This window comes from Cydia splendana, chromosome 13 (genome assembly GCF_910591565.1).
Source record: "Cydia splendana chromosome 13, ilCydSple1.2, whole genome shotgun sequence".
Classification (NCBI taxonomy): Eukaryota; Metazoa; Arthropoda; class Insecta; order Lepidoptera; family Tortricidae; genus Cydia; species Cydia splendana.
Window position 1 is genome coordinate 17,425,148 of NC_085972.1, and position 23,807 is coordinate 17,448,954.

The window sequence follows — 23,807 nt, forward strand, 5'->3', positions numbered from 1 at the left end:
TACTTACTCGTAATACGCAGTAAGGAAAACGTCCTATTGTTTGTCAGCATAATTCCAATAGTTGACAGCCCATTTGTCCCATTTAATGTGCTTAGTTATGAAAATCTCTAATATCTACTAAACTAAAAGCACTTCCTACGGTTGCAATAGTACCACAAGCAAGATGCTTTGATAAGCATTGCTACTGCAAAAGTGTTTTCAAAGTATGAAGTTTAATAGATTACCTACTCGCGATTTTCAAAGTTACCTCGTTGTTGAAATTATCCCAAGTTGTACCATATAACTTAGAATTAAAGTGGCAACTATTGCGACAACGTCCAACATGGGGACATTATTAATTATTTCAAAATTGATTATAGGTATTTACAAAATCGCATATTCTAAAAAGACCTTCCCCATACTGCTGGTGTTTTTATAACGTCATAGTGTGACAGAAAGCCGTTTCATCCGTCCGCGGCATAATGAGCGATTTCCGAACGAGCCCAACTTATGAACACGCGTAAATTTCCATAGCGTTCCGACCTTTAATTACATTCGGCCCACGCGTTGGATTGGTATCTAAAAGTAATTAAATTCATACATAGTTGAATTATGGCGCAAAAAGGTCGAAGCGGAAATATTGGCTTATAAATTGAAAATATAGTAATAACATTAATAATAAAATACTATCCGATATCTAATATAATTAGGTATCACATCTGTAAAAGCACACATACACAAAGTAGCTACCTAGTATACCTACAATTATGTATTTTTGGTCGATTAAAGAAATAATCTAAGGTGCTTTTCAGATAACTTCGAAAGCGGGGATATTATTTTGGATATGGCACATTCTACTCTTAGAGCATTTAATACCTGGAATCGCATTTAAGAGCTAACCCCTCTGCCGAAAACCTAGCACAATTGTGGAAACTTTTGTATAGACTAGCGTTTATCTGACATGGCTATTTGTACGTTACGTACAAATAGCTATACATTTGACGTGGCCCTCGGCAAAATCGGCAGACTGTTTGGTACAGAAAATGCCAGACTTGGCGTCTTCAGTTACTAAATGCTCTAAGTTTCTACTGTAGCAACAGTAAGCAAGATGCCTTGGTAAGCGTTGCAGAAGCGTAATAAGATGATAAAGTATGAAGTGCTCCTGGTTTAATGGATATTTGCCTTTTTCAAAATTACCCCGCATTCGAAGTTGGCCCAATAGCCCAATACACCTTACAATGTTTACTGCATGATGGTACATATTATGAGAATAATTTAAAGACCTATTTTAAAAACATAAAGCTATATTTAATTATACTCGTATGGCCGGTTCAGATCTCATACTCTTTGGAAAAAATATACACCTATTGGTATCAAACATAACTGACAAAGGTTACACATTTATAAAATCTTATATTTTTATGGTTAATTACGATAACATACACTTTTGAGCAATAAAAGCAGGTGACTTTATATAAATATATAAAAACACCCTTAAAATTGGCCTGTTTTATTGCACTTCAGTATAATTTAATCACCAAATAAGTAATTCAGTATTCTGTTCATTAAGCGAATCCGCACAATAATCTCGTTGAAATATTATGCAATTTAAAAGACAAAGGCTAGACATCAGCGCTAATTTCAAGATATATTTTCATTTCAGTTGAAATATTCATAATAATTAACGTTCCTCTGCTAATTACTCCCCAGCTTCAATATTTATGCAACAATTAGAGAGTAAATAAAACCAAAGAGAATTTGAAATAGAGAGTTACTGTCATGGTAAATTATGTAGCTACAATTAATTTACTGCCATCTTTCGACAGAAGATTAAAACTGTTAGAACGCCATTTGACTTTGATCATTTTTCTTCCACTGATATTGTTAAATATTAATATTAACGCCATCTACTTACTCGAGAGTAGACTGAAGGTTACGGCGCCATCGCTCGAAAAAATTGCACCATACCTTTGGCCTACAGTCGAGTAGATGGCGTTAATATTAATATTTAACAAGTTAACACATAATAGTGAAAGAATAATGATCAAAGTCAAATGGCGTTTCAACAGTTTTAATCTTCTGTGGCAGTATATTTACAGTGGCTACATTATTTACTTTGACAATCCACCTCTATACAATCTATTCTCTTTGATAAAACAGACTGGCTGTCTGTGTACAGTTGAATGTTACATCATTGTTGTAGATGGGCGAAATTATTAAAAGCTGTGGACTACCCTTTTTATTTTTACTAGACTTGAGAATTTTTATGTTACTTATAGTTACTCAGATTCACGAGCTCTTTCGATCCTAATAGGAGAAAAAAGTGTGCCATAATTTCCATATATTTTTCGATCTTTCCTTTCCGTTACCGCCATACAAAGTTTATGGCGTGAAAATAGTAACGGAGTAGTAATTAAAAATCTTGGGAAACTTTTTTCCTATCAGGGTCGAAAGAGGTCGTGATTTTGAGCAGAAGTTATATAAAAATTTCCAAATCTAAAAAAAGTAGTATACAATTTTAAATAAAATGTCAAAAATAAATAAAACAGACTGACTGCCTGTGTAAAGTCTAATTCTTACTTGTTAAGGTGGCCACTGACGAGCCTTCCAACAGTCCAAATAGCGTGGCTGCAATCCAAAATCGGTCCGTGAATGTGAAATTTGGATGAATCCATTGTTACGGCATCCATTTGGAAGGCTCGTCAGTGGCCTGCTTTATAGATGGCGTGATATTACCGAGTTCTCAGTTCCATTAGTTTATACTTGCAGCAAACCAGGAAAGTTAGCTAAGTAGCGAGTAAGGCCGTAAATCATCGGAATCATGCTATCTCTGTTTTTCCCTTCGCTATCTCTTTGGCACTTGCTCTGCTTTATGCATCGGGACTTGTAATCAGTAGTGCATACTGTAGTATTACGCATTAAAGGTAAATAAGGTATTTGATATTGACCAACCCGCCACTTGGTGCTGCGGCAAGTAAAGATGGTCAAGCAAATCTTGTCAGTAGAAAAAGGCACGAAATTCAAATTGATGACTATGATGGCTCCTCTACACGATGGCCCAGCGCCGGCCACTCCAAGGGACTCCATGCGGTAGAATGAGATATCAATATCACTTGCTCCCTCTAACGCATAAATGCGTCCCTTGGAGTGGCCGGCGCTGGGCCATCGTGTAGAGGAGCCATGAGACGATATCCCTTCGCGCCTACATTTTTCAAATTTGCCGCCTTTTTCTACTGACAAGATCTGGTTGACCAACTTTATATTACGATTTGAATTTTGCACGACCTATCCTAAATCTTTCAGAGCACTTCGTCAGAATTATGGAGTAGCGAGGACCAAAGTGTCATATAAAATATTGGAGTTTGATAACTCGCTTAGTAGCTTCATCCACGAATAGATAGGAAATGCGTGACTTTGCGTAGAGATTACCAATCTCTAGTATTTACTTGATTTATTAAAAAAAAAATAAGTTATACAAAAATATTTATATTTGTCCTTCACCACTTTCATGGACACACTTATACTCTGTATCTTTAGGTATTTAAAAAAGAGTACCAAAATCTACTCTCAAATGGCTACTTAAGCCAGTTGAGGGTAGATGCAAACATTACATGATCAAATAATGTAGGTTAAAGTCAGGTCGTTCAGTGACAGATCCAGGTGGTTTTGTATTTGGTGGGTTAATCAAAGCACCTAAAGATACAGAGTATAGGTATGAAACAGTGGTCAATTATCGTTTATATAAGTTTATATAAGTGTCGTTTCTGGTTATCTGGACATAATTATCGGGGGGCTTAGCCAATATGACAATATACATAAACAAACGCCGATTGAAAAGAAAAAATGTAATGGGATGACAGATGCTACGAACAGTCACGTGATAATATTCATACATTATTTCACTTTCGATTGGCGTTTTCTATCAGCTATTGTCACTTGGCTAGGCCCCCAGAAACGCCATCCAAATCTACAGTCAATTCATTAAAACTGTGTCTAAAAACATTTCATCACATGCCTTTCTGTCTATTGCAGACGATTTATGCGTTGCTGTTTAGACAACGTATTTTGGTGACTGTGGAGGCCGATGCGTGAGCGGCACGACCTCCCACATTTTTAAAAACATTTGGAACTCGCAAAAAACTAACAGATTTTGACAAATACCTTGCTTCTATTCCTGGGGTCCCTGAAGTCCTCCTTGGATGCCTTCCTCCGTTTATCCTTCAGTATCATCCGAGCTGCAGCGAACGCCATTTTGAATTTCAGAAACGCCCGTTTCTCGCGTTCCACACTTGAAAGTATTTGAACTTTTCGAACTTTTGAATAGCCCGTTTTTCGCGTTCCACACACTCTCTTAATCACAGACTTTTTTATTTGACTAATAATTGCTTTTAGATTTCACTATTTAACTTAACAATGTTTTAACACTAATAAAAACTTAACAATTATTGCCTTCTTCGTTGAATACAGGTAACAATATAATTGAATTTAATTAACAAATGTTATCACTTCACCTTTTTGTAATTGAACGAATTATTTTAATCACTAACACTGCGGAAGAAAGTAATTACTTAATTAGTTAGTTTCTTTTGTTGTTAGTAATTTTCTGTGAGTAACGAGGTTTTCTCTGTATTTATTTATTTAATCTTTGTTGCACAAACAAAAACCTTACAGTACAAACGGCGGACTTAATGCCATAAGGCATTCTCTACCAGTCAACCTAAAGGCTAAGCAGAGAGATTGTGAGCGGATTTATCCATAATTCATTATTTCAATTTGTAAGTTATTAAAGTTTAGAAAGCAGACAACCCCTTCATTGACTGCAGTCTACTTGGAAATTTAATTCGTATTTCACTAAAAGCAAATATCTAGAAATAATAAGGTACCCATAGCACATGGAAGCGCAGCTACGCCACACAAATAACAAAAAGATGCTCTTTGTGGCGATGTCATCAACATTAAGAAAATTACAAAAAGCCCGACTTATAGAAATAGAGGCTGATTCTGTTTCGTTTGATTTGGTTTTGGGCGCCGGCTAGCCGGCGCGGGTGCACGGAGCGGGCGCACGCACGCGTGTGCCATTCGGCCCGATTTGAACTTTAAGATACGTCAAATAATAAATCTAGACTAGAAACGATATGGATTAGATGTGTCAGTGTCAAATGTGACGTTTCTTCAAACAAAAACGTCATTCACTTTTAACACTGGCATATCTAATCCATATCGTTTCTAGATCCATTAATTGACGTATCTTAAAGTTCGAATCGGGCAGAATGTAGGTAAAATCCGTCGTAGGCGTCCGCGCCCGTTTACCGTCATACTATTTTTCGCTAACCCGGGCACCCGCGCAACCGCGCCAGTTAGCGGATGCCCTTTCATCTTATTTTGATACGACTTTGAGTCGTGTCATCTCAGACATCTTACACACACCAATAAGTGCGAGCGAGATGTCTAGTAAAATAACTTCTGGTTGTATTATGAACGATTATTTGTGCACGACTGAAGGAGGCCAATTCAAACGTGCAGTTTGATATCAGTTTGTTATCATTTTGTATTGGCACGAGCACAGACAAATAATAACAAAATGACATCATTTTGATGTGAATATATAAGTTCAAATTGGTCACAAAGTCGTATCGTAATAAGAAAGAAAAATATCAAATTCTTGTAACAGAATTGGCCCCATGGAAGATAAGCTTTTATAAGCTGAAAATGTCTTATGAAAACAAGAAACGGAAGGAGAAAATTGGCCAAAGCCTTTCTGCTTTCTAATTACTGGTGGAGTTTTTAACTGTTTTAATGTAATCGTGATTGCTCGTTTTGCTGTTTAAAAAATGCAAATGTATTTTTTATCACTGTCGCTATAAGATTGTTGTTATCAAAGAGCAATATTTTTTGTCTTCGGATGTTTTTCGAATATTCTGATGTACCTAAGCATTAAAATAAGTTATCAATAATTAATCAAATCGATTCAAAAATAGGCCCTAGGGCTATAATCTATACATCTTATTAAACAAAGTCCTCCGCCGCGTCTGTCTGTTTGTATGTTCGCGATAAACTCAAAAATTACTGAACGGATTTTCATGCAGTTTTCACCTATCAATAGAATGATTCTTGAGAAACGTTTAGGAGTAGGTATTATTTGCTAAGATTTACTCATGCGAAGCGGGTCGCTATTTGCGTAATATTACGGTACGAATAACAGACACCCCATAACGCAACCTCAAAAACCTTTTCCACCCTTGAACTCCTAGATAAGGGGTGTGGGTCAAGGTCGTATTATGTTCGAGGTACAAGATAACGTATCTAGAGTACTTTATCTTTTGCTCGTCATGGAAAATGAAGTGTATAAGAATATTGATGGAAAATTAAACAGAGTAAGGTCAAAACGGTAAGTGAGGCTGAGGGGTAAGTGCGGTAGAGTAGCCTTCACATTGGGGTCAGTTTACACATTGATTAGTGTTTATTGGGAGTTAATACATTATCCACTAAGTAGGAAGGCCAGAAACACATATTTACCCGTAAATTACCTTATGAATAAGAAAACATACCTACTTTCAAAGAGGTATCTTGTAAAAAGAATTTAATAGTATTTAACCTTATTGCTCATTTAAAAGGTAAGTACCAAAGGCAAACTCGATGACTCATGGCATTCTCCACCAGTCAACCATAAGACAAAATAGAAAAATGACAAGACCTACATTCTGTAAAAGGTATTTCATAAATAATATTTAATTATAATGATAATAGGTAGTATTTTGATAGTGACATTTATCTCTCTGTACTGATTTTCTTTCGCGCCAATTGCAAGTTTCTGTTTGGCCCAATGGTTGACTGGTAGACAATGCCCTATGACATTGAGTCCGCCATTTGTACTTTCTCGTATTGTGCAATAAAGGTTAAATAAATAAATAGTTCGTATCGTATTCAAATATTGCAAAGTTATTCCATTTATTTTATATTTAAATGTAATTATTTTGATTCCCATGGTACAACAGGGGCCCAAAGGTTTCATTTAGTTAAAAAAATCCCTCATCCATCATCAAACTTAAATCCTTACACAAATTATTTAATTCAAATTCTCAAGGGCCCCCCTGACAGTGGGAGCCCTACATTTACTCAAGCCCTAGAGCGTGTCACAAAGTCGACGAGCCCCTGAGGGCCCTTAACTCTGTCACAGACCGCCTCCTCTAGAACACTGATTTAAACTTTCACGATTACCACTCATTCACTTTAACTGGACTGACGGCCAAATTCGTGCAAAGAGGAAACGCCACCAGCGTGCTAGGTACATTTAGCCGGGTACCTATGGCCTAATAACATATAATACCCTTAATTTTTATATTTACCTATATAGTTATAAGTTTGTAAATTTCTGTACCTATTTAATTACCAATAAAAAATTATTAACTATCATTCAAACAATGCTTATAATTCATTCATTCTTTTAAAATTATGGCTTCAGTCCAGTTGGACTATTTCGCCAGTATCAAGGTATTAGGAGCTAAATACAACGACTAAATTTGTACGGTTAGTACAAGACAGTGTACGGTGATTTTATTAGCTCTTGTAAAGCGATAGCTGGACTTTACAAGTAGCACGTGGACTACCGGCCGGTGACTCCAAAATGGTGGTTAAACACATTTCAAGGTTAATTCTTCATTCACTGCACACACATTAGTTTAGTGTAGGTATAATAAGCTATCGATATTACACTTTAAACAATATTAATGAGCAAAAAACAAAGGAATTAATCACGACGCGTGACTATCAAGATGGCGCTCGAACCGGAAGTCCAATGCTTATGAGATAGGTATCACAACAATACGATACCGATATGTTAGTGTCAAAAGTGACGTCAGTGAAAAATCGTAGATCCAAACGGTTGTGCTGTACAGCAGAAACATTCGTTCTTGAAAAAAAATGCATAACGATGAACAAGATTCCGTCAGGATCTTTATCATAGATATAAAATAGACAGACAAGAGCTTGATTTATAATATATATTATGTTAGGTATTGACGTATTTTACGTGGTTATCGAGACTATTACTTATATGCACGCTAAGCCTTCTTATGCTACGTCATTTGTTTAATGTTTATCCCCAGAAATTTCTTAGTGTTGACATTTTTAGTGTTTAACGCTGCGTCTTACGTAAGCGAACAACTCGCGAACGCGACGCGGCGCGGCGCGACGCGGCGGGCCCAAGGCGTTCGCGTTCGCAACGAGATCGCCCACGTAGGTCATTTCTATAGGTATCAAAGGATTGATGCACCCCGCGCCGCATCGCTTCGCTTCGCATTCGCGTGTTGTTCGCCTACGTAGTACGCTGCGTTACGCCTAACTTGTGCTATAAACGCAAACATTACTGAAATAAGTAGTTGTGCTTTCATATTTTTATATCTACTCGTAGGAGCCAATGCGCGGTGGCCGCGACCTTACATGCGTTATCTAGTAAGAAATGATCTGCGCCCTCAGCATTCATCACGAATCCAATCTCGACCTTACCCACTACGAGATAAGTTACATAACCGAATAACGAAATAAATAGTTGTAAGAAAAAATATGTTAGGTTTGTTAAACAAATATATTGAAGTCGCGACGTAAACGGAAGGAGGCTTAAGGGTTCAGTGGCGAAGTAGTGGGGGTAAAGGAGCTGTTAGCTTTTCTAAGAAATATCAAAATTACAATATTACACATTTGGTTATATTTGCGTTGGCACAGAATAAATAATAGTAGCTTCACTCTAACAAAATGCATCTATTACGTTAGATATGACCGCAGGGTGGCGCAAGCGCGAGCAGGTGTCCATTCCGTAGCGGTGCGCGGCAACTACTACTGCTAGACACCAAAATTGGTGTGGGCCGCATGTACTTGTAGCGACGCGACGACATCGCGAAGTAAGCCACGCCTGGCGTTAGTAAAATTAAGGACTCATTTTATTTTTCCGAAGTGCTTAGTTATTTGCTGTCGGATGATATATGTGACCGACATGATAGTCCAACTGATCAAAAATACTTGAAACAACGAGTGACCCCTAGGGCTGGCTCATTCCTAGGCTAGATATGGCATATCCCATTGACGTATATCTCAGGACGGGCCTTACGGGCACTAAAAATGGTACTAGTTCAGCGGTGTCACTTACGAATTAGAGCCAATCGTGCAGTCTAACGCAACTAATAGTTGCGACCAATCGCGCGCGTGATGCGAATTCATCAACCAATTGCGTTGTAGCGATGTCACACCGCTGTACTGGCCCCATTCTTATTACCCGTAAGGCCAGTCCTGAGATGTACGTCAATGGCATCTCCATTTTGTGTAGGAAGAAGGGTAGACTTAACATAGGTGTATCTACGTTTTTATTTATATTAGTTTTAATTTTTTTACCAATTTCCGATGATAACCTACTTTCTTGGCTTAGGGTTGAAATAAACCCCTGTACGAAAATAGTGGAGACATTTGCAACTGCTTAGTTTCCCAATGCAAGTACTTAGGTAGGTACTAGTTTGTAATTACGAACTGGCATACAGAAAGCTAATTAAATATTATGTAGGATCGATATTAGCAATACAAACAGTTCACGCTAGCGCTTAACCTCTAATCGATACTGACTGTAGTATGCATTCGTTTGGACACAGATTTCAACTCATTAGATTGAGCATATTAAATAGCTGACTGTTGTATGCACTTGTTTAGTTCCACAAATTTCTACTCTTTAGATTGAGTAGGTATATAGATAGATAATGCAATCTGGAATGTGGATGTTTTAAATGGGCAATTTCATTTTAACTTGTACTTTAAAGCGCGACTTAAGTCGTGTTTCTGTAACGTCTAATCGTTCTATCCTGAAAAAATGTATGGGATTTCACATTGACCGTCAGTTTTGTAACGATTGCTAACAAGCCGTTAATGGTAAAAACAGTTAAGTGAAAATGCCCAAATAAGATTTCGTATTAAGCAGTAACATCTGCAAACGATACCACGATGCTTAGAAATAAAGGCCCCTAAGGCGCATATGAAGGATATAGTGATCGCAATTCCTAGCTTAAGATGATCAATGTTTCAGTTCCATAAAGGGGTTATTCTTGTGTTGCGGTTATGACGACACTGATACGAATTCGCACGTCACTCTGATGTATGAACGTGACAGCGCTATGTGTAGGGTCACGGCGGGAACAGTGGCTCAGTCGCACAAATAACGCTATATACCTACTGTAAAAAACACGTAAGGGTGTTAGAATAAATCGTCCATTTGAATTTGTTCGATTGCTGCATGTTTCTGTCTGCTAATAACCAGAGAAGCAAATTGCCTCTCTCATGTTAGAATTAGGTTGAGTGAGCCACTGTACCCGGCTATTTTTTTCCGAGGTACTGTTCCATTTGACCCTATATAGCGATACACCGGTCGGTCTCCACATTGAATCCACATTCAATGTGAAGACCGCTGTTCGCAGCGGGCTCTTTATGTAGCCTGTGTGTGTGGTAACCATGACTCGTCACAAATACTTTTAATGCGGTATCTATGTAAGATAGTCTATGGTTAATGCACTAATGCGGTCAACACATCCTTATAATGTTACCCATAAAGTCTAGTTTAGCACAGTCAATAGAAATCAAGAGACAATCAATAAACCTGTCCACGTATTGCAAATTATAATGTTCTAGTTTTTTATGTTAAAGTGGTGCGGTGACAATCAAGTTTTTTTGACAGATATTTCAGATATCTCCTAGATACCTCCTACTATACCTCGTTTTCTAGCATTGGAAAACGATTACACGATCTTGACGTGTCTCTTTATAAAAAACGCACCAGAGCTAGTGAATAATTAACTATCGAGTTTTATTGATATTAATAGCAAGCAATTTCTAAATCATAATAACAAATGTGATCCATCCTTGTAGCAACTACACAAATATTTAAAAAAATGTCGAGAGCAAAACTAAAACAATAGGTGTACTAGGCATATAATTTTTTTGTCAACTCACTTTTCAGTACCTATATTTCAACAAAATAAAAAATATCGTACACAGTTTTTAAAAAACAATATCAAGGCGATATTTTACCTACTAGTGCTACATAATATTGTACTGCTTTGTTATCCGTGAAAGTGATCAATTCATATAAATGGCACGGAAACAAATCGAAAACAAAAACACCAGAACGAGAATATTCACATCCATTCGTTATTACATTAAATAGCTTCTGTATGAGTCCTGCATATATTCCCGAGTATAACAAAAACAACCAGGAGAAACGGATACCTAAAACCAATACCAATGTAATCAACGTCCTCGTCTTAATGCTGATCACATGGTTAAAAGAGGGTAATGTTATGTTTAATTTGTAATTCTTGGTTTTTAAATGTATAAAATACACAATTGTATGAAACCTACTAAAATTGCATTTTACTTTACAAAATCTAGAGTACAAACCAGCGAGTCGAGAGTATATATCAAAACTCACGTGTCCTTGATAAAACAACTCGCCAATATAAATATTACCATTGGCAACACGCATGTGACATCCCTGATGTAACAACAGGACGCGTAAAACAGCACGCGTCCATAGACTACGGACTCATCAGACGAGCCGTTTGTTATTTGGCTACTATCATAATATAAAAGACAGGAGGGCCGCGACAGTATCTCGCCCGCAAGATAGACTACCCTACTTTTTGTAACTGTATTAATTATAGAGGGACGGGTAGTCTATTTCGCGGGCGTGATACTGTCGCGCCAATCATGTGCTAGCCCGGATGAAACCACTCAATATCACGTCAGACAGTTTTTTAGGGTTCCGTACCCAAAGGGTAAAACGGGACCCTATTACTAAGACTCCGCTGTCCGTCCGTCCGTCCGTCCGTCCGTCTGTCACCAGGCTCTATCTCACGAACCGTGATAGCTAGACAGTTGAAATTTTCACAGATGATGTATTTCTGTTGCCGCTATAACAACAAATACTATAAACAGAATAAAATAAAGATTTAAGTGGGGCTCCTATACAACAAACGTGATTTTTGACCGAAGTTAAGCAACGTCGGGCGGGGTCAGTACTTGGATGGGTGACCGTTTTTTTTTGCCGTTTTTTTTGCATTATGGTACGGAACCCTTCGTGCGCGAGTCCGACTCGCACTTGCCCGGTTTTTTGGCTATGTAAACGCTAAAACTCAAGCCAAAAAAATACTTCTAAAGTGACACATTATCTTATTATGCAAGGAGCGTTCTCCAACCCAAAAGATATAGGAATAAAGTGAACATACGCGTACTGAGTTGTGAATGCTGTTATTTTCCAAGCGTTGGCGAGTCGAGAAATCCAGTATATAAATAATACCCGATCACGTATATTTGCTAGGAACTTGGAGGTCACGATACGCTGGTTTTCTCCGAACACTTTGAATACACGCCCTGAAATGTGCCTTGAAGAAAGCGAAGCTTCACTATTTATCAAGTTGATCGCCTCTGAGGGCCTACCGCGAAGCACGTTCGACGTGTTGCCTCTGTGTCGCACTTGTAAATTCGTTCGTAAGTGTGACAGGGAGGCAACACGTCGAGCGTGGTTCGTGGTAGGCTCTCTGAAAAGCCAATCGTTTTCTTCCTCGTATTTTTTAAGTCAATGTAATTTATTGCCCGTTTACGGAATGATGAGAAGTGAGAGTGTGTGGCAAATGTGAGTGGCTTTATAAATATTTTATACAGGCAGAAGTTGATAAGCTAGAGGTGTTGAAAAGAATCTGAGAAGAGACTTATGGTTTTTTAATTTGGAATCATTTATATAGTATTTCTACTCAGAATACTACGAGCTCTTTCGAACCTAATAAGAGAAAAAAGTGTCCCAATATTTTTATTTCCATTACGTTACCATTTTCTTATAATTAGGTACCTACTTTGTATGACGGTAACGGAACGGAAGGAAGGAAAATGTATGGAAATTTAGAGACATTTTTTCTCCTATTAAGATCGGAAGAGCTCGTGATTCTGAGTAATAGTAATATAAAAATTACCAAATCTAAAAAACATGTTACCTAGTGTACAACTTAAATTTGAGTAAAATGGCCCAATAGCGTGTGCAGATCATTTTGACCACCTTACCTGCTTAGCTTCTTCTGATTCTGATTAACGTGATGAATAGTGATTGTATTATTTTACCAACGTCTGCAAATATATTTTCAATAACCGTGTTTTTAATACCTTTCAGTAAGTATTTATTTAGTTTGTTTTAATTAAACTAAAAATAAATGTGGCATTCGCAACCAAAAGGGTACTTATTGACGGTTGTCATTAAGGCGCTATTTCCATAGCTTAAATTTCAAATCAACCTTATGGACAACCGACAATGTGGTACATTTTGGTTGAAAACGTCACAAATATTGATTTCATATTTTCTTTAACTTCCCACGAGCAATCTCCAGTCATTTAGAAGCATCTTGCTCGATAATAAATTAAGACACATGACCTTAGTTTAATGGTGGAAAAGGAACTACTTATTATGTCCATTTCTAAAGGACTTTAAAACGCTACCCATGAGCTCCATCATCCGACACATGGATATGGTGGGAAAAGCTCTTGAGTAGTTGACGGATCTTCTCTAGGGGGTAATTGCACAAAAGATCCCTATGGGTCGAAGTGTATCCGCAAGGGCCCCCGAAAACAATAAGATAAGAAGTCCATTTCTAACATTTCCTTAATACACTTTCCCTTTCGCAACGCAGATCACCGCAGCGGCGTCGCCAGCGTGTCTAGGAGCTATCTGCGGAGCTGGCGTGATGCCAGTGCAACCATTTATTAACTGCATTGATGGATAGAGTTACCGTCAGTGTATCAAACCAGATAGCACGGTACGAAATAAGTTTAAAACTGTCTAGAACATCCTCGCAAGAATATAGGGTTCGAAATGTCTGCTTCGTTTCCCTAAAATACTAGAAATGAGATTTAGATCTTCGAGTATGTATAACTGTGGGATGAGATTACTAGTTGATACAATCGCAAGAATTTACTGCATTGATAGATGGAGTTACCGTCGGTTCCTTGTATCAAACGAGATAACACGGTACGAAAGAAATAGGTTTAGAACTGTCAAGCCTGGTAAGAAAATTTGTGTTCTTGAATTTTGAACTTTATTTTATTTCAATAAAACTTGAATTGTAGGTACAAGTAGGCAAAACCTTACGAGGCTATAACATTCCCGCAAGAAAATGGGACTTTGAAATTTCTGCTCCTTTTCACGGAAATATTAAAAATGAGATTGTTTTTTCGAGTTTGCTATCTGGGTATATATTGATGCAATCGCAAGAATTTATTACTTAACTGTTAATGGATGGAGTTACAGACAGTGCGTTTCATGTGCCAAATTAAAAATTAAAAAAAAATTAAAAATTTCTTTATTAAAGACAACATATGGTCCATACATTTGTTAGTTATTGCTTATAATTTATGTTAGTAACAATAGTAACCTAATAAAATATTTAATAATTTATAAACAAAAGTGACTTTGTCCGCTGACCCATTGCCCATAACAGAGGACAATCTAGCTTATTAGCTATCATGTTTAGAATGCTGTTGGTACTCCCGCGCACTCTGTCAAGCAGTGAGGCCGTTTTCTTGCGCCACACGGCATTGAAACCGTCTGTGCGCGCCTCGACGAACATGGACGATGCGCTGCAGAAACGCGGCAGTCTCAACAGCATCCTAAACGCATTATTGTATTGAATGCGCAAGGCATTGTAAGCTCGCTGAGTATATCTAACCCACAGACTTGACGTGTACAATGATGTACAATAAGCCTTAAATAGAGTGATTTTGACTTCATCTGTACACCGAGCAAATCTGCGGGCTAGCATGTTCGCTCTAACTGACAATGCCCTGCGCTCCCTCTCCATATCTAAATCATCCTTCAAGTCTTCGGTCAGCAAATGTCCCAAATATTTGAACTGTGTCACTCTTTCGAGTGGAACACTATTAAGGATGATAGGTGGTATAAAGAAAGGACATTTACTTCCCGCCCTAAAGACCATGATCTTTGTTTTACTTACATTGTAAGTCAAACCATGCGCTGTCGCGTACGCCTCACACACCTTGATTAGCTGACGCAATGCACTGACTGAGGGGGCCAGCAGCACCATGTCATCTGCGTAACTTAGGTTATTGACGCAGACACCGTCAACAAAACAGCCGACTTGAGTGCTACTGAGCTCCTCAATCAGTGCATTCATGTATAAACTGAAGAGTAAAGGCGAGCTCAACCCCCCTTGCCTTACTCCGCAGTCCATCCCACATGGGTCCGACAGCTCTCCTGCCCATCTCACTCGATTTTCCTGGTGTAAGTACCAGTACTTAAATAGTGAAATTAACTCCGGCGGTAGCCCTATTCCTTCCAGTTTACGCCAAAGTATGTCATACGAAATCGTGTCGAAAGCTTTCGAAAGATCCATAAAACAAGCATAAATTGGCGTATCCCGGTCGGTGTAATACCTGACAGTGTGCTTCAAACTAAGAATGGCAGCTTCCGTAGATAGCCCCGGTACGAAACCGAACTGAGCATCATGGAGCTTCACATACCTTTTTAAATGCGAGTTGAGCACACTATCAAGTACCTTTGCTATTATCGTGGCCAAGGAGATAGGTCTGTAGTTAGACTTATCCGATACATCTCCCGACTTGCACTTGATAATAGGCACCACCAAAGTTTTGATCATGTCCGGGGGCAAGTATGAGTGACCGAGACAAATGTTATAGAGCATGGCAAGTACGCGCGGTAGGTGAAAGCCGGCATTTCGCAGGTGCTCGATGGAGAGGCCATCATGGCCTGGTGACTTGCCTTTTGACATTTTACCTATCGCTAACTTGACATCCTTTGCGAGAACCAAAGTTGATGCCTTTCCGATGTCCTCTCCATCCAGCAACCTGCGGGGGGGTCCTAAGGAAGACGTAACTTTAAAATGGTCCTGGAACATGTTGGCCACTTCCTTCGGGTTAGAAATCCCGTCGATACTAACGGGAGTGCCAGGCTTAGCGTTCAACTTGTTGGTGCACTTCCAAAAGTTCTTAAAGTCAGATTTAGCATGATGTGTCGCTATTAAATCCATTTTAATCTGGTCTTGGTGGTTTTGACACCACTTTAACCTGCCTTTAAAAACCTTACGAGACTCGATCATACTATTATACACCGGACCACTACTTGGTTTGCCCCAGCATACCCATGTGTTGAAGTGTAACCTGGCACTCGCGTGAGCCTCGCTTACATACCTGTTCCAGCCAACCACGGGCCGCTTACGACCTTTACGCTTCGCAATCCCGCGAGTGCGACTTGCGGCTTGACACAAAACACTTACGATGCTAAAATATAATTTATCTATAATGGCCCTATGGTTATGATCATTACAATGGTGACCACAACATTGCATTAATTCTAATGGAAAATCAATATACTTTAGGCTGTCGTCGCATAATTTCTGATAAGCACTGATCTGATCCGCATTTCGTTCACCCCACCTAATTTTATCAGGCGTTAACGATGCTAAAATCTTTTTTACTGGTGTTAGATTAAACTCGCATTTAACAATTAGTGGGAAGTGATCAGACCAGTACACATCATATTTGACATATGTGTCAACAATACATTGCTTTGCAGCACTCGTCACAACACAATGGTCCAGCCACCGCTTACACCCGTGAGCCTCGCTAATGAACGTAAACGTCTCTGACGATAAACCTAGTTTCTCCACATCGATACACAGCCAATCCTGGTCCATTGAGAATTGATATAATTCACTGTAAAATCTAGTATTTGGATGCGCATTAAAGTCCCCGAGTATAAAGGCAGATTCGACGTCATGTTCCTCAATTATAGCGTTAACTAAACCTAAACAATCGGTCAGTTCCGTTATGTTATCAGCACAGTCTCAGCCAAAGATAGTCATGTTTTGTTAAAAAAAGACACGCAAAATTTCAAGGTTAGGTTTTAATTAAAAAAACTTCTTCTTACCCTCCTTTATCTCCATCTCTATCATCTCCAATAAATTCAAGATCATTAAAAATGGCTTATTTTCAATGAAACTACACAAAGAGCCATCTTTTTATCTGAAGAGCCAGTAAGTGGCATGTCCTCTCGTCTTCCGTTTGGGCTGAGTGAATGCCCGCACCAATTAGTGAAATGGCTGCCCTATTTTTAGAGCCAGAAGCCTTAAAGACTATTGTTAGGGTTTCATTTAGGCGAATTACAATAAGTATTTAATTTCACTTTGGATTTAGATTTAGATTCAACAGAATACTACAGAATATTCAAGATGATACCTAATCTTTTATCGACGAACGCTTATCAAAATATAAAATAATTTATGGATAATATAATGCCTATGAAGCCAATGGTCCTGAGTTCAAATCCCTGATTTGAACTTCATTCCGAATAGGTACCATTCTTTATCACAGTACCAAAGACACCCAAAATTTGGACAGGTCAAAGATTCCCAAAGAGTCATGTTAATATTGTAAATTTTACTGTAAGATGTAGTGACTTGGGAACAAGGTAGTAAATTTAGTTTTATAGTCATATTTTCCGCTACACAGGCGAAGATCATTACAGACTTTGTAACTGTGACATTACTACCGTAAATCTTTATATGCGAACAAATTTTACACTAAATAAATACACTGAAGCGACACTAAGACATTTACTCACGTGGTGTTTGTTAACATTATGCAAATAATCCATTATGATATTGTGATTATTGAGTAAATATGTATTATACACATTTCGGCCTATATACGGCAGAAAGAGTCGGATGTTTGTATGAATGTTCGGCTGCCCTAAGCAGAAAACAAGTAACCCAGTTTTGACAAATTTTTGAGGAGAGCAAAAAAACGTAATGTGTCAGTTTTGTTAGGTATTTGGTCTAAAATGTAACATCTGTTTATACCATTATGTTAAAGGCTATAAAATTAAGTATATACAGACTTTATTTTTTGTTATTCTTGTATATTAAACTTTGTACAGGCATAAAATGTTTTCTGTGTAGTTTACTCCCCGAACATCTCCGAACCATTCTACACAAATTCAAGTATCTCGTGTTTAGCTTGGAAATAGCAAGCACTTTAGCTTCTTAAATACTAAACATATTTGGCTCTCCGCTCAATAACTTTTCCAATTTTCATGCAATTCTGAAGGATATGGTACCAAATGAAAGCTAATAACATAAGCTACCGAAAACTGATTTTTATTTCTTTCAGGTTTATCGACTTCAAAATCCCTGTTAGATATTAGACGCTTGAAAAAAAATTATATTTTTTTATATATTTTAAAGTTCTTTTCTATTGGAAAATAGACTGTTTTTAATTAGTGATTGATGTTGCCATCCTCGTACCTTCTGACACATGGTTATTGGTACCTATTTCATCGATTTTATTTATTTTCAGAGATTATTTTGTGATACGATGACCCATTCCTTCAACAAACCCTCTGTCTTCGTGGATGGGTGGTACCTACAGGATCCTGCTTCCGAACTTTTCTTTTATAGGGTTCCATACCTCATAAGGAAAAAACGGAACCCTTATAGGATCACTTTGTTGTCCGTCCGTCCTCCGTCCATTTGTCTGTCAAGATCATTTGTCTCGGAAACGCGTGGAGGAGGTATCGAGTTGAAATTAAAACCATATACTCAGGTCTACATTCCCTTAAAGATGTAGAAAAAAATCAAACATCTACATTAACGTAAAAAAAAAGATACGGTGGTTTATGCCAAAATACGTAAGTATATTTCGACATTCTCAAGAGATTCAAAATTTAAAGGGTACCTAAGTAGGTGGGTAGTAGGTAGCTAGGTCAACGAGAAGTCCCGTTGCCCTAGAACTATGAGATTTGGCAAGTAATATTGTATTACATTATAAGTACAGGGAATAATTTGAAAACTATAAATTTGTAGAAAAAAAAACAATAACTAAATTTGTAAGGAACGCTCGGTGGGCGAGTACGACTTGCATTTTTTTATAGTCCTATTTGACAGACGTGTTTGATAGGAATGAGGCAGGTGCATGGAATGGTGAGAGCTGGTGAGTTCATAAAAATCAATATTTGGGGACAATCTTACACTGGTTGACCTAGCCCCAAATTAAGCAAAGTTTGTACTATGAGTACTAGGCGACGATATATACCTACATACGTGTATAGATAAATACATACTTAGGTACATAGTTACTTTATTTACTATTTAACTTTACTTGTAACAAAGTAAAAATCTAATTAAATTCTTCAAGTCAGTTTTAGCTATTTCTTATAAAACCATATCGATCTGAAATTTTGCTGATATACACCTATTAATATGGTAAGTAATTAGTGGATCTCTTTAGTGGCTAGAGTTAAACCAAGAAAAGTCTGCAGAGATTTTGACAGCACAAGGTCAATCTCGAGAAGTCTATTAGTAGAGTTAGACCAAGAAAAGTCTGCATAGATGTTGAGAGCACACCAGTGCAGGTGTTATTTTAAACGTCAAACTTCTATGAAATTATGACATAAATAACACTGGCACTGGTGTGCTCTCAACATCTCTGCAGCCTTTTCTTGGTCGAACTCTACTAATAGACTTCTCGAGATTGACCTCAGATGATTCACTTTACCACATAATAAGTGTCTTTATAAAAATTCAAATTTTGGCATTATTCCTGGATTAAATATTACCCTTTTGGTCAATTGAATACAGTCAGTTGTTGTTTGTTTCTAATTTTTTCCAAAACCTTTGGCACGGATACGGCATAATTATGATTTCCTCTTTCTTTGGCGTATTCTAGTGTTCTGTTTTCATTACTGTAGAGTCTACAGTATAGACAATACATATAATTTAAATTGTTGTAACAACACTTTTTCTTTAAACTTAAATTTCACAGACTTTTCACCGTTGACAGGAATATTTGCTAAGCAAATTTGTTTTCTATGTATGTCTTTAAACAAGGTACCTTTTGTATAAACTATGTAACTAATTTCTAACCTAAATCGCAGATTGTGTTGGGAGATACTTGTTTTACCATTGTAATAAACTAATTCGCAGTTACGAACATCTACGCTAAACTCAAGTATCTCGGTCATCTATATGAATTACAAGTATCTCTGTTTAGTTACTTGTCTTTAGCGTAGAAATGGGACATATACTTGAATTTAGCGTAGAATACAGGGTCAAAAAAAGATACTCGGATTTTAAAAACATGAATATTTTGAAAACTACACATTATTTTACAATTATTTTTTTGGTGAAAGATGCGCCTGAAATTGTAGATTCCGAAAATCCAAAAAAACCGTTTTTGAAAATTTTCGAGTTACTTGGTTTCTGCTTAGGGCAGCCGTGTTTGCATCATGTGTCCTCTTCAAGGTCATTAGCATCAAAAATAAAAATGTCCTATAATATATATTTTTTTTTATTTTTTTATTTATTAGCGCCCTCAATAAATTACTAGAATTTCGCCGTCTAGAGAAATGTTTTAGCAAACAACCTAATAAAACGCCAACCGGATCTCGGCCTACCTCAGTCGCAGCTGGGTTGTCAGACGTTGAAATATTTTCCAACATAAACATTTTCCCGGGCCTTGTAGCCTGGCCAATGGTAACACGCCATTCTTTTTTTTATAAACTGATCGGCGATTGGCTTGTTTTGTAGAAATGTTTTAAGAAACAACCTAATAAAACGCCAACCGGCTCTCGGCCTACCCCAGTCCCAGCTGGGTTGTCAGACGTTGAAATATTACCCCAACATTTTCCCGGCCCCTTGTAGCCTGGGCAATGGTAACACGCCATTCTTTTTTTATAAACTGATCGGCGATTGGCTTGTTTTGTAGAAATGTTTTAACAAACAACCTCATAAAACGCCAACCGGCTCTCGGCCTACCCCAGTCCCAGCTGGGTCGTCAGACGTTGAAATATTACCCCAACATTTTCCTGCCCGTTTTTAGGCATACGTCAATCAAGGTAACCTGGGGGAATGGCAACTTTTACCATACCGGTAATTTATACAATTTTGTTCGCTTTGTGAAATGAAATTGTATTTAGAAATGTATGTATATGTCGCAGTCAAAAGTGTGAACTGGTCAAGAGAACTTTTAACCGACAAAAACAGGCAAAACTGCTTTTGACTGAGCATGTTGGTCAAAAGTAGTATTACCTGAAAAGCATTGGTTAATAGTAATTGTGACTGTTACTATCAGTCAAAAGTACTCCCAGAAATAGGTAGGTTAGGGTTATTTTTTTTTTGCTACGCCCTAAAAACGAAACTGTTCCCAGAGATAGGTAGGTTAGGGTTATTTTTTTTTTGCTACGTCCTAAAAACGAAACAGCTGCCAGAAATAGGTACGATTTTCAGGTAAAACTACTTTTGACCAACATGCTCAGTCAAAAGCAGTTTTGCCTGTTTGTGTCGGTTAAAAGTTCTTTTGACCAGTTCACACTTTTGACTGCAACATATACAATACAATATAAAATACAAATCCTCTTTATTGCACAAAAAAAAATTACAGAGATAGGTACATACATAATACATGAAGACAGAGGCAACAAAAGGCGGTTTTATCGCTAAAGAGCGATCTCTTCCAGACAACCTTATCTAAATTTATTTTGTATGGATCACAGTTATCTGAAATAAATGTATTTTGTTTTTTTTTTGAATTTTTGGATAAATTCCCTGTTGAGGTTTTCACGAGAGACCACCGTAGTCTCAAATTCAAAAAAGGCATGTACTTTAACGCATAAAATACCTAGGTATAGGTTCTTAAAAGGCTATGCGAATATTATGACAACCCCTGGAATTGCACGAGTACATAAACATTTACCCCCTTATTCATAAAACTTTACGGGCCTGATTTAGTTAAATTATGTTTTATCCCTTTCTTACAAATACATAAGTCAAAATGACACAGAAAGACAAACGATTCATAGCTAATTCAGGCCAGTAACGCGTTTATGTGTAACGCCATACTAGTACGTCTACCATTAGTTTTGACATTGACATATACGCTCACGTCTACGTAACTTACTTTCTATGCATCTCGCTCGTACTCGCATATTAGTGCAAGCGAGATGTACAGAAAGTAAATTACGTAGTCGTGAGCGGTATGTCAATGTCAAAATTGGTGGTAGACGTACTGTTCAAAATCAATTTCGGCAGCACAAAGCGGACTAACAATAAAACGGCCAATGACAACGCGTCACAAGAAAATGGATTCCAAATTTGAAAATAATATCACATTCGATTGACCGGTTGTTACAATTAATTCCACCAGCTCAATATAACAACAAAACGGCCAATAACAACCGCCGTAACAGAATGGATTCGAAATTTGAAAATAATATTCCACAGATTCGATTGGCCGAGGATTTGTGACCGCTGCAATAACACCCCAATTGAATCCTGGCGAGCACAGAGTACACTGCGAGCAACGATAAAAGTGTAAATATTGTGTAAAGTCCAGTTAATAGCTTTAAAATTTCGATTTCGCATTTTGTTTTACCTCTTTTGCGCGCACCAGCAGGTTAATTAAGATGCAAAGTAATTTTAAAAATTCTAATGTGGCTCTAGTAGATGTTGTGCAAAGGGAGAGCACTTGACGGAATAATTATACCTGTGTGTGGTGCTTTGTGATAAAGAATAACGTGAAGAAGCGGGACACCCATTAATCTACATACAAATATGTAGAATTTGAGATTATTGGTTTCCTTCGGTACAATTAAACCTAAGTAAATAACATCTTCTACAACATTGTTCTTTGCCAATTTATACGTTCTCAAGATTATTATCTTTGTCAGCCACTTAATAATTAAAAAAAAATGGCAAGGTGATTTTTTCTCCAAATGAATATCCCTTTCTTTTACATACAATAAAGCATAATAGACGGACATAATACCCCTAACAGACGGAACGATCCCTCATCACATTGTCACGGCATTATATCTAATTTGCCAATTTCCTTGTCCGCCAGTGTAACAAAAACCGGACAGTTCTACGGACTACTTTTCGTAGATTCCGCACCCCCAAATATTTCTTAAAACGTCTTGGTGTCAGTTTCATCTATTGCATGTCCAATATTATTTCAATTTGTACCTTCGTTCACACTGTTAACTGTACGTCGGTGGACCTTATGCCTTTTGTAATAAGGTCCACCGATGTACAGTTAGGAGTGTTGCTGTTTGTACTGCGCAAAAAACTCATCAATCAAATCAGGTAACAAATGAAAATACTCGGGCTACGCCGCTATGCTATCGGCTACGACTTGTACGAGTGACTTTTCCAAACCCTTTCCCTTCCTCTTACAAAATTATTTTGACAGAATTTGATTTGTGTTTTATTCAAACTTAAAGTTGTGAGCAGAAGCCAAAGCTTGTCAGATGTCATACCCTTTTTTCATTACGTCCTTCACACATACCTATTATGGTACAAAAGATTTACCGCCAAACTTTATGCCGAATTTTGTTGTTTTGTTTGTTGTTGTGTATTGTTGTTGTTATTGTTTGTTGTTGAATTATTAACAGAATAATCGAATCCTACATTTTTGTTACAATTAATTCTGTTTCTTCAATTATTCATTTCAAAGAAACATAATTTGTAACTTGAATTAAATTCAGAATATTTATTCAAAGACTTTTAAATTAAATAATAAACTGACTGTAGAATTATTATTTATCGAGTGTTATTCGACACTACAGTTCACAGAATATTATAAATGCCTTTTTATACCTACTTCAAGATCCAACCTAGTGTATCTATTCTTTCCGCAATACCAAGTGGCGAGTCGGGCAATAAAAATCACCATACCTTTTATGCGTAATACTACATCACTACTGTTGCGAGTGTCCTCCACAAGGC

General features: G+C 37.5%; 1 protein-coding gene across 1 annotated transcript in view; it reads right to left on the minus strand.

Moving 5' to 3' along the window:
* LOC134796517 (calmodulin-like) overlaps window positions 1-4,301 on the minus strand; it is a 99,958-nt gene extending 95,657 nt beyond the window's left edge. Inside the window, exon 1 of the mRNA XM_063768704.1 lies at window positions 4,141-4,301. Within this exon, the coding sequence (XP_063624774.1) occupies window positions 4,141-4,230 (90 nt within the window). The 5' untranslated portion in view covers window positions 4,231-4,301. The remainder of the gene's footprint in view (window positions 1-4,140) is intronic.
* Window positions 4,302-23,807: the final 19,506 nt, after the last annotated feature.